Genomic DNA, 12,998 nt, shown 5'->3' on the forward strand with positions numbered 1-12,998 from the left:
GGCACTTATCCCTGCAAGCAACTTAAGTGCTACACCTGCCCATACACCTCCTGCATCATCTCCATTCAGGGCGACAACACTTCACCTACAAAACTACACAGGTCACCTCAGGGCAATCTACATTGATGAGATCTATTGTAAATTGGGGGATCATTTCGTCGGGCACCTCCACATCATCTGCCACAAGCAAGACTTCCTGGTGGCCAAACATGTTAATTCCAATTCCCATTCCAACGTGTTGGTCCACATCCTCCTCTTGTGCCAAGATTAGGCCACCTCAGAGTGGAGGAGCAAGATCTTACATTCTGTCTTGGTACTCTCCAACCTGATGGCATGAATATTGATTTCTCCATCTCGTAGCTACATTTCTAACCATGCCCCCTCACCCAGCCTTCCTCTATTCCCTACTCTGATATTTTACTTCTTCTCACCTGCTTATTACTTCCTGCTGGGTAGCCTCCTCCACCACTTTCTCCTATGGTCCACTCTCGTCTCCTATCAGATTCTTTCTTCTTCAGCCCTTGACCTTTCCCACCCACCTGGCTTTACCTATCACCTTCCAGTTACCCTCTTTCCCCTCGACCCCACCTTTTTTATTCTGGCATTTCCCTCTTTCCTTCTCAGTCCTGAAGAAGGGTCTCAGTCTGAAATGTTGACTGTTTATTCATTGCCATTTATGCTGGCTGGCTTGGTGAGTTCCTCCAACATTTTATGTGTGTTGCTTTTGATTTGCACTATCTGCAAACTTTCTTGTGTTTATAATTAGGAAAACTAGTTTGGTTTCATACTTAAATTTTGAAGACAACAGCAGTCAATTTTTTTTTTAAAGTACTCAACTCAGATAAAGTAACTAACAATGGGATTTTGATGAAGGATTACAGCACTTCATTCATTACTATTTAGACTCAATTTTTAATAGTTCTGTGAATATGTTCATTTTAAATAACTTTATTTAGTACTCTGCATATGGAGGTGTGATGTCCTAACACTATGTTCTAAAAAGGTCATGTGGGTTACTTAGTAAGAAAAAAATTGCTGCTGAAACACGTTTTGATATACCAAAAGCACATATTGAAATGACACGTGAAACATTTATGTGAAGGAAAACATTTATTAGTTATAATCGGAAGATGTCAAAACATTCGTACATGAATATAGTAATGACTGGAGATACATGGTATAGAAGTCCCACATGTGACTGAACATTCTTTAAATCTTCAGTTACACATCTAGAGGGATGAACAAGCAACATGCAGAGGTTCTGCCATACATATAAAAACTGGATAGGAAACTTGCTCCATTTGGAAAAAGGATGACAGTGGAAATATACTGTATATAGAAAATAAACGTCAATGTCAAAAAAATTAGAAAACCATTATATGTAAAGTAAATGACTATTTGGCCAGTAAAACTAATACAACTTTATGTGTCCATTTATCTTTATTGCATCTTGAGGTGCTAAGAGTAAATAAATAGAAAATACTGTAACAAAATGTGAAAGTCCTTGTGCAATGTTGGCAGTGCTGTACTAACTCTACCATTGGAGCAATAAATTTATTTTAGAAACTATGACCGGAAAACATAATTTATATTTGTACAATGATTTAACATAATTTGTGCATTAAAAGTATGCAACATTCTTATGTTTACAGACGTGCAATATTCTACCTGCCAAGCTACTAGAGTATCTATCATTCAAACTATCTCACACTGGCATGGGTCTCTGGATTCTGGCCAACTCATCTGAGGAGAATTGGATGACTGCCCCAGAATCTTGAAGGAAAGATCTCAAAATTCTGTACAACCATGAAAGGTAATACATTGGGTGGTTTAGAGAAGGGTTATTATTTTGGCATCGATTTGTGGAACAAACCAACTGGTTTACCTATGAAAAGGCCCACTGCATAAAAATATGCTGGTGACTTTAGTCATTGCACACTAGGATTTTAACTGCTGCACATAGAGTTTAAGACACACTGTATATCCTCCTCCAGCAAGCCCTGGAATAATAACTGATGCTATACCCAGTTTCTGTTCTGTGCTCCAGTAAAGTTCCTGTGGAGGATCAAGATGCAGTCCTGAAGGCCCTATCGAGCAAAATAAGAAAGATCTCTCCAACGATTCTCAGCACAGTGAACCTGGGTGGTATAATATCGATGACAGATATTGGTTTCCCTTTGCCTGTGGTCTCAATATCGCTCTGTGCTTATAGCCTCATGGACAAATGCAGCACATCTGGATGAAGGTGACTCATCTGTGGAGACATTAAAGAGTTTAATTCATTAATAATTTGAACTCATCTTCCAGTGGAAAAGTAGGACTGCTGCAGATGCTAGAGAAGCATGGAATAATTTAAATAATTCAATTGAAATTTATTAATATGGACAGCAAATGTTATTCATGTGAATTAATTACATTACAAATTCAGTTTAGCAAATTGATTAAAGTAGATATTATGGACAATGCTTTCGAACTAACTGCACTAGGAGATATTTTTTAAAAGAAAATAAACGCTGTATCAAACTTACCAGACTGTTCAGACTCTGAAGACATACTAAATCCCTCACGGAGTAAATTGTTGCTTTGACGATCATGTATTCAGGTCAACTAAGTTTTATTTTGATTCAGTGCTTTGATGGCTTCTTTGTTGTCCTGTGAACATTTTGTTTTTAACTGTATTCCACCTTCTCTTTTGTCATTCATTTCAGATCATTATGTGACATACAAGCTTGAACCATCAGTGGAACATTCAACATTTTATTGAGATCAGATGACATAATGGCCCATTCTTGTTTTATTTAGGCTTTGTTCCATAATGTTGAATTAATTTCAAAATAACTTTAAATATTGTAAATTATTTTACCAAAATAACTTTCTTTGTCCCAAATAATTCTGGTCTGAAGGTGATTTTGTATTTAACTGAAGGGATTACAGTGCACAACCTAAGCGCAAAAGTTCTTACGACACATTCCATTTCCCTCCATTCACAGGGTGAGTAGAAAATGGAGGACAATGGTCATGAAACTTCCAGATATGTTGCCCAGCAAGAAGGACTACATTTAGAGCAATAATGCTGATAAATTCTGCACATGCTGAAAATCCAAAGCAACACAAACGAACTGTTGGAGGAACTCAACCGGTCAGGCAGCATCCATGGAAATGAACAAGCAGTCGACACTTCAAGTGAGACCCTTCTTGGGGACCAGATAAGAAGGGGGAAGACGCCAAAACAAATTGAGAGGAAGGGATTTAGCTAGAACGTGATAGGTGAAGCCAGGTGGGTTGGAAAGGTAAAGGGCTGGAAAGGAAGGAATCTGTCAGGCGAGTCGAGTGGACCATAGGAGAAAGGGAAGGAGAAGGAGCACGGGGGATGTGATAGGCAGGTGAGAAGAGGTAAGACGCCAGAGTGGGGAACATAAGGGCAGGGGAGGGAATTTTACTTTACCATAGGGGGTAAATCAATATTCATGCCATCAGGTTGGAGGCTACCCAGACAGAATATAAGGTGTTGCTCCTCCACCTTGAGGGTGGCTTCATCGTTGCAGTGAAGCCATTAGATGACATGTCAGAATGGGAAAGGCAATTGGAATTAAATTGTTTAGCCACTGGGAAGTTCCGTTTTTGGGGGTGGAGCGGAGGGCTCAATGAAGCGGTTCCCCAATATATGATGGGACTCACCAAGGTAAAGTAGGCTGCATCTGGAGCACCAGAAACAATAGGAAACCTCAACAGATTCACAGGCGAAGAGTTGCTACACCTGGAAGGACTGTGTGGAGCTCTGAATGGAAGAGAGGGAGGACACAAAGGGGCAGGTGTAGCTCTTTGGCCACTTGCAAGGATAAATGTTGGGAAGGAAATTAAATGAAAGGGATTAATGGAGAAAGGATTCAAGAAAAGAGTGAATCCTTTGGAAAGTGGAGAGAGGGCAGAGGTAAATGTGTTCGGTGGTAGGATCCCTTTGGAGACGGTGGAAGTTGCTGAGAATGATATGTTGGATGCAGGGTCTCATGGGGTGGTTGGTAAGGGAAAGAGGAATTCTATCACTGTTAATACAGCGGGAAGATGGGGCGAGCATGGATGTACAGGAAATGGAGGAGATTCAGATGAGGGCAGCAATAATGGTGGAGGAAGGGAAACCGCATTCTTGGAAAAAGGAGGACACCTCTGATGTCCTGGAAAGGAAAGCCTCATCATGGGAACAGATGCGCTGGAGATGAAGGAACTGAGAAAAGGGAATAGCATTTTTACAGGAGTCAGGGTGGAAAGAGGTATAGCCAAGATAGTTGTGGGAATCAGTGTTTTTAAAGGATTTCGGTCTACAGTTTGTCTCCGGAGATGGAGACAGAAAGACTGAGAAAGAGAAACAAGGTGTCAGAAATGGAGCAAGTGAATTTAAAGGCAGGGTGGAGGTAGGAAGCAAAGTTGATGAAATTGACAAGTTCAGAATGGGTGCGAGAAGCAGCATCATTGTAGTCATCAATGTAGCATGTAGCAGAAGTAGAGTTGGGGAGCATTAGTGGGGATCACTTGGAATATGGACTGTTCGATATAGCCAACAAAAAGGCAGGCATAGCTGCAGCCCATTGTGGGTGCAATGGCTGCCCCTCGAGTCGGGAGAAAGTGGATGGAGCTGAAGAAAAAATTGTTGAGTGTGATGACTAATTGTACCAAATGGGGGATGGTGGTGGTGGAGGGGAAATGGTTGATTCTTTTATTGAGAAAGAAGGCCTTTAAGGGCTTTTTGATGTGGGGGATAGAAGTGGAAAAGGTCTGGACAACCATGGTGAAAATGAGGCAGTCAGGGAGTGGGAACAGAAAGTTACTGAGGAGATCAAGAGCATGAGAAGTGTTGCAGATGTAGGTGGGAATGGACTGTACCAAGGGGGATAGAATGGAGACAAGGTATGAGGATACGAGTTCAGTGGGGCAGCAGCAGTCAGAGACAATGGGCCTACCTGGACAGTCAGGTTTGTGGATCTTGGGCAGGAGGTACAAGTGAGCAGTGCAGGATAAGGAAACTATGAGTCTGGTGGCAGTGAATGGGAGTTCTCCAAAGTTGATGAGGTCAGTGATGGTGTTGGAGGCAGTTTTCTAATGGTCCGGAGTGGGGTCTCCTTTAAGAAGTAGGTATAAGGAGGGGTCTGAGAGCAACCACCTGGCCTGATTGACAACTGCATGAAGTGCAAGTAGGAATTCCAATTCTAAATTAAGTCTTTTCCCATTTCCACATCAGAAAATTTTAAAAGGTAACTTCTATTATACTCCTACAGAATGGCACATCAAGCTTATAATAAAATTATCAAAATGTCAGAGGATGGATTCCATAAACTGAAAAAAAAAAGAGACTGCTTTCATACTTCAACAAATGTGAAATACTTCAATTGATGCAATGAAATTTTCTGAGTTTTAGCTCGGAATTGCAACTATTAAATAAAATGCAGAATAGAGGCAACAACTTCTGGTTGCATCCTGACGTAAATTGCTAAAAACTAAGGTGTTAGAATAACAACAGAAATTGTTGGAATATTTGGGTATGCTTAAGGAAGGTGAGTAAACTTTGAAGAAATTTGTGGTTATCAGGATGTACATTTGTAAAATGACATTAAGATGAAACACAACATATTCATACATGAAGAATTTTCACCTGGTAGAGACATTTACCAATTATCACATTAAATACTGGAATGACTTCCCACCTTCAGTACATCATGACAAGCACTGAGAGAAAGAAATAAAGCAAAATAAATGAGAAAAAAGCAAAGAATAGAAGATGCATAAAATAGTGACATACTGAAGCAGTTAAGTGATCAAAGTGTTTACATTTTAAACAAGGATTTATGAAACACAAAAGGTGAACATAATTATTTTTGTGCACTGCACTTCTTAAATTTTGCTCCTTCCAACAGGTAGTTGCTTCCTTCAGTTCTGCTGTGATAACGGGTTTGAAATAATTAATTGTGAATAACCCCAAAGGGTAATCTGTCAGGTTTCAGCTTTCTATACTGAAAGGCACATAACTTGCAACTGTTACTTTCCAATGCAAAGGACATGAAAGATTTTGGCCTCACAGTATAATAACAGCAACATACACAAAATGCTGAAGGAACTCAGCAAGTCAGGCAGCAACAATGGAAATTTATAAATAGTCAACATTTTGGGATGAGATCCTTGATCAGGACTGAGAAGGAAGGGGGAAAATGCCAGAATAAGAAGATGGGGGGGAGGGGGAGGAGTACAAGCTAGAAGGTGATAGGTGAGGCCAGGTGGTGGGGGAAGCAGAAATAAAGAAAGAAGTTGGGAGGTGATAGGTGGAAAAGGTAAAGGGCTGGAGAAGAAGAAACCCAGCAGTCAAGGAGAGTGGACCATGGATGAAAGTGAAGGAAGAGGGGCACCAGAACCACCAGTATAATAACGTCATCACAGCTATGTATAATCAAAGCCTTATATTTTTATTTCAGTTGATCCAACAATCAGTATTATATACAGATTGTCCACAAACAGTATTTTTTTAACAATACATTCAATCTACAAAATGCACTGCAGCAAGAAACCTTCAGGTTTCATCATTAGCATTTCACCAAACTAGAAGATCCACCATATATGAAAACAAGTATAGACCATATAGCACAACATCACGGTCTGCATATTTCCTCTGATACACAACCTCCTAACACAATAATAATTTCATGGAACTCCCAACTTATTAGTGAAGTGGGAACACCTTCAACATACATGGACTACAGTGATTCACAAAAATGGATCAACAAATTTTGAAAACATCAATGGAGGAGGTATAAATGCTGACATTATCAGCAAAGGACATGAGTCTTTAATCAGTATTTAAAACAAAGATATATCTCTATTTATGTATAACTTTTTTTGGGTTTCTGTATACGGCACATACAAATTGGAAATGCTTTAATATGAGGGATATGGAGGACTATGGTCCATAGGTCAAGGCAGATGGGTCTACACAGAATAATAGTTCAGCATGGACTAGATGGGCCAGAGGACCACTTTCTGTGCCATGGGGCTTTATGACTCTAATGTCTTACAAAGCAACAAGAAATCATTCCCTCCTCCAAATTTTTAAATCTCAAGCTTTAAAGCTTGATGCTTCTGTCCAATATAACTCAAAAGCATTATCAGCTTATTTCCCCAATGCTTGTCCCTACATATTATTCACTATTGCATTACATATCTTTTATAATGAGAAGACTATTATAAATTTTCTTAAACATATTGGTAGTAGGATTGTGCAAAATGGCTAATGAAATTTATTGATATATTTTGCACACAACTATGAGGAAAGGCAAAGAAACTAAATGGTACCACTTTAAGAGAGGGTCAAGAACACCAACTTAGGGCTAATGTCCATAAATCTTTGAAACTAACAGAACAAACAAGTTATTGGATCATTGGTTTTATTTTAATGCAATGGAATCAAAAAGCGAAGTATGGTACTGTGCAAAAGTATATACAGCTAGGGTGCCTAAGATCTTTGCATAGTATTGTAGTAATTTTATGCATTGCACTGTACTGCTGCAAAAAAAAAACAACGAATTTCATGAGACGTGCGTGATAATAAACCTGATTCTGGTATGGGACTCTATTATGGACTGAGTGGGTAGGCGGCATGGAGAAGGGACTCATATTTGGGTAAAGGGGAAGGAGTAGGAAGCACCAGAGAGACATTCTGTAAAGATAAATAATCCAATTGTTTTGAATCAAATATCCTTGCCTGGTGTTTCAGGGCTGGGTGTGTCTGCAACTACACCATTCCCCACCCTGGCACTCCTTCTCTGCCACCTGCCCGACACCCATCCTGTGGCGCTCCACCCATGCCATTCCCAACATTCTTTACTCCTGCCAAATTTACAAACTTACTCCACATTGACAAATACAGTACTGTGCAGAAGCCTTTTACATGTCCTAAGACTTTGCACAGTACTGTACATTCCACCGAGATGCAACACAGAGCGTCATAGGAAGTCATTCCTGCCTGTGGCCATCAAACTTTACAACTCCTCCCTTGGAGGGTCAGACACCCTGAGCCAATAGGCTGGTCCTGGACTTATTTCCTGGCATAATTTACATATTACTATTTAACTATTTATGGTTTTATTACTATTTATTATATATGGTGCAACTGTAACGAAAACCAATTTCCCCCGGGATCAATAAAGTATGACTATGACTATTGCATAGTCATCAAAATACTGCATGCAAATTTCAGTGCCGCCCTCAGAAAGTACATCAACAACTTTGAAAATGTATATAAGTGTCATACCAATAATGAAAGATTTCCATTAGGTGAAGTAGTTCAAGGGACTGTGACTGTTTCTCCAAAGGGGGGGGAGGGGGGTTGGGGAGATTTAATAGAGATCTTCAATGTCATGAATGAATTTTGGATTAAAATGAGGATAAACTTCAGGGGTGGTTTATCCGCATTTACATCAGAGAAATCAGAGATGCAAGATACCTACAGAAAGCAACATTCATTATCAAAGATCTCTACCAACCAGACTGTGCCATTTTTCACGACTACCATTGGGCAGGGGTACAGAAGACTGAAACCCCACACCATCAGGTTCAAGAACATTTATTTCCTTTCAACCATTCAGTTCTTGTTCAAAAACCAGCATCATGACAACTTAGAAACACTACGACCACTTTGCACTGAAATGGACATTATTTGTTTTCAAAGTTTAAATTCAATTTAAATTTATTATCAAAGTACATATATGTCACCATATATGTACTTTGAGACGTGTTTTTTTGTGAACACCAAAGTACATATATGTCACCATATATGTACTATGAGACGTGTTTTTTGTGAACATTCATAGCAAATAGAAAAAAAGCACCAACAGAATCAATGTAAAACCACACACGACAGAGGACAAATAACTAATGTGCAAAGGACAAAAAAATGTGTAAATAAAAAAAAGAAAATGATAATAATGATAATAGAAAAGGTGTATGAAAATAATCAATAAATATCCAGAAAATTAGTTTCACAGTCCTTAAAAGTGAGTCCACAGGTTGTGAAATCAGTTCAGTGTTTGAGTGAGTGAAGTTATCCCCCTCCTTTAAGAGCCTGATGGTTGAGGGGTAATAACTACTCCTGAACTTGGTGGTGTGAGACTTCAGGCTCCTAATGGCAACTACAAGAATAGAGCAGGACTTGCATGGTGGTAGCTCTTGATGAATGAATTCACCATCTCTGATACCTTGAAGAAGACTGGCTCATGGACTTCCAGTTTCCTCCTCCTACAGTCAAAAATCAGCTCTTTGGTTTTGCTGTCACTGAATGAGATGTTGTTTTAGCGTTCCAATTGTGTTTTTTTGTATAAGATGTGTATAATTTATGCTTTTCTAATGAATGCTGCTTGTGATGCCGTGTGCCTGTGATGCTGCTATAAGTGAGTTATACATTGCACCTGTGCATATATGTATTTATGCATATGACAATGAACTTGACTTTGACTTTGATTGAGAAAGGAATATGCTCTTACCATATCACATTGCTGTGATCTGAAATGGATTGCCCGCAAGGGTAATGGAGCTAGCTTCAGTAATAAAATTCCAAAGAAAATTAGATAAATACTCGAGGAGAATCATTTACAGTGCCTTGAGGAAGAAGCGGGGAAATGGATTAATTGAATAACTATCAAAGCACCGTCACAGGTATGTTGGATGAAATAATCTCCTCCTGGGGTTTTTAATTCTGTGATCAAATGATATCCACAGTAAAATCATTTCTGGGAAGAACATTGTGATGAGAATGACAGCATAATATAATCGTAGACTTAGTTCATAGCACCTTTTTACTTGTTGCAAACTATGTAAAAGTAAATTTCTTTGCCAGCACATTCATTCACATAATCCACTTTAACTGTAAAAATGCAAAGCCAGTGAAACAAAATACATGATCACTTAAAGTTCCTAAATTTAAAAAATACTTTGGTTTGAGAGCATAATTTAAAGTTTAATGATGCTGCTCTGGTTCCCTTAGATGGGAAGTGGGGTTGTCACTTCCCTAAATGATCATGATCCCCATGTACTCTACAATAATCTTATTCATTGTTAACACCTCCTGATCCATAAACTTACTGATCAAGCTTTGTGCATTAGTATTTAAGTTACCATAAATTATTATAAACAACACATAACTAAAGTCCCAACACTGACCTGCACCACACAACTAATCACCGGCCTCCATTCCAAGACATAAACAACTACCACCGTCTGCTTCCAATCTCCAACCCAATTTTGAATTAACCTAGCAAGCTCTCCCTGGCTTCTATGGGATCTAATATTTGAGACCAATCTATCATTTAAGATTCCACTCAGTGGCCACTTTATTAGCTACATCTGTTCATTAATGCAAATATCTATTCAGCCAATCATGTTGCAGCAACTCAATGCATAAAAGCATGCAGATATGTTTAAGAGATTTAATCGTTGTTCAAACCAAACTCAGAATGGGGAAAAGAACTGTGGTCTAAGTGACTTTGACCATTCAATGATTGTTAGCACCAGACGGGGGTTTGAGTACCTCCACAACTGCTGATCTCCTGGGATCTTCACACACAACAGTCTCAAGAGTTTTCAGAGGATGGTGCGAAAAACAAAAAAAAATCCAGTGCGCAGCAGTTCTGTAGTGAAAATGTCTTGCTAATGAGAGAAGTCAGAGGAGAATGACCCAAATGGTACAAGTTAACAGGAAGGTGACAGAAATTTACATAACCACGCATTACAACAGTGGTATGCAGAAGAGCATCTCAGAATACCCAACACATTGAACCTTGAAGTAGATGGGCTACAACAGCAGAAGACCATGAACATACACTCAGTGGCCATCTTATAAGGTACAGTAGATACCAAATAAATTGGCCACTGAGTGCATATCTAAAATAAAATTGTATAAGTCCAGTAGAGGAAAGAAGCAAATAGATATGAGTATTTCATTATTCAATATGTTTCTTAAAGAATACAGAATATTTAAGTGAGCTTGGTGGTACCATTGCCTGCTTTGCAACAGAAATCTTTGCATAGCAGCTGTCCTTTGCTGCAGGACAGATATCTACAAAATCACTTGTACATCATTTTGGAGTACCATACTGTGAAAGGGATTGTAATGTTATGATTATAGCAGTGGTATTTTCTGGCTTTGCTTCCCAAGTGAGAAGTCTGTCTGTTTGCTCATTACTAGAAATTTAGCTCAGATGATGCAAAATTATGACCAATACTCCATATTTCAGATACATACCTCTGAAAGGTGAAGTTTACTAATGCTGGCTGTACGAACATTGCTCTTAAACCTTAGAAAATTATTTTGCGATCCCTTATCATCCCAAATTACTTTACATCAAAGAATTTGCCATTAGAAAGTTTATTATGTGTTTATTTTTAATAAAGATTTAATATACCAACTTCAAGGACCCTAAAATTAACTAAATACTTGTCTGTTGTTTCAGATAAGATGTTAAGGAGAGGTTTTGACTGCCTGTTTTCAGAGACATCATAACACTCTTCAAAGAGAGTCAACATGTTCTCCAGATGTTCTGGCCTGCATTAATTCCTTCCAACAGAATCATTAAAAACAACAACAAATCTTTTAGCTTAATTGCTATGTATGGAGCTTGATGTCAACAAATTTGCTGCTCCGTTTCTCTGCCTAAAACCAGTGACTGTTCTGTTTTGCAGTCTTGGGGCACAGCTTTTAAATTCAAAAGAAAATGTAACCTTTTCTTGAGTTTTCTGTTAATTGTAGTATATTCATAAATTGATTTTTGATTTACTGATAAACAACTAATAAAGCAGGTTATTTAGCTCAAATTAAAATAATGTAACTATTTTAAAATTCGAAAATCAAATTGTGAACTTCAACAATCACAGATAATTTGGTCCAATTCAACTACCACAGTTGGCAAAATGTTACCAGAGCCAGTATCATTCTTGCTGGCAGTTGTGCACATAAATATAAGATATAAATCTTGAATCCGAAGTGGAAATTTATGAGCTTATTTTAAAGGGGAAAAAGATGCAAAGATGCCCAATTTTTGAGAGTAATGCTTTGTAGGCAAGGATCATCTAAAACATGGATATATAGAGGGTGCATTGTTATCAATGTTAGGGATTGTAAACTAACGCATGACCAATAATCCCATACAAATATTAAGAAAGAATGGACTCTTCACATGAAATGAGCTGTCCAAAGAGATACAGGCACAATTGTTATTCTAAACTTTTCCAAAAGTTTATGTGAACTAAGAATAACTCTCAGTGCTGAATATGATTATTTTATCTGAAGCACAGGTGACAATAATTATCCAAGATACTGCTGATAATTGGAGCTTACCATATTTAAATATAGATGGATAGGATGCATTTTGATTTATCAAATAAATTAATGGTTAGTTACAGAATATTCTACAGCAAGGTTATATCTCAAAAAAATGTCTAATGATTCATACTACAAAATAGCATATTAACAATTTCAATTATTTTTCACAAGAATGCAATTCCACAAAAGAGCCAAATTTGCTCACTTTGTCAAATAATGGACATGTTTTTCATTTGCTGTAACAACAATTAGTGATGAGTTGTGATCAACTGCATTTTAGAGGAAGGATACAAATAGTAATAGACAACCAGTTAAAAATAATATAACATCATGTAATTTGCCATCTTAGAACTCTTTTTCTGTCAGTCAAATTCCTTGATGAACTGGGATATTCTGAATTATTTTCTTCAGGATTAAATTCTGATTAACTTGGGCATTAAAATTTGCAGCAATTAAAACCGTAATCACTGCTCAGGTTTTAGTTCACATTTTTGATTTTTATAACATATGTTCTCTTGTGAACAGCATCTTTAGTTGTTGAAAATATGGCATTACATAGCTATATTATTCAATTCATATGCAATAAGCTTTCTACAGATATTGTTAAGAGCCCTCAATATAATGAACCTGTCAGGATTAAAGCAGA

At 38.0% G+C, this 12,998-nt stretch overlaps 1 protein-coding gene across 4 annotated transcripts in view; it reads right to left on the bottom strand.

Moving 5' to 3' along the window:
* The window catches only part of pcdh7b (protocadherin 7b), a 415,236-nt gene that overhangs the window by 370,921 nt on the left and 31,317 nt on the right, over positions 1–12,998 (bottom strand). The window contains exon 2 of one of the 4 annotated variants that reach the window (XM_063043323.1): positions 1,064–2,254. The exons of the other annotated variants lie outside the window; for them this stretch is intronic. Coding sequence (XP_062899393.1) covers positions 2,207–2,254 — 48 coding nt within the window. The 3' untranslated portion in view covers positions 1,064–2,206. Of the gene's footprint in view, positions 1–1,063; positions 2,255–12,998 lie in introns of those variants that run through there. 4 annotated transcript variants of the gene reach the window in all.

The sequence above is a fragment of the Mobula hypostoma genome, chromosome 3, assembly GCF_963921235.1.
Source record: "Mobula hypostoma chromosome 3, sMobHyp1.1, whole genome shotgun sequence".
NCBI lineage: Eukaryota > Metazoa > Chordata > Chondrichthyes > Myliobatiformes > Myliobatidae > Mobula > Mobula hypostoma.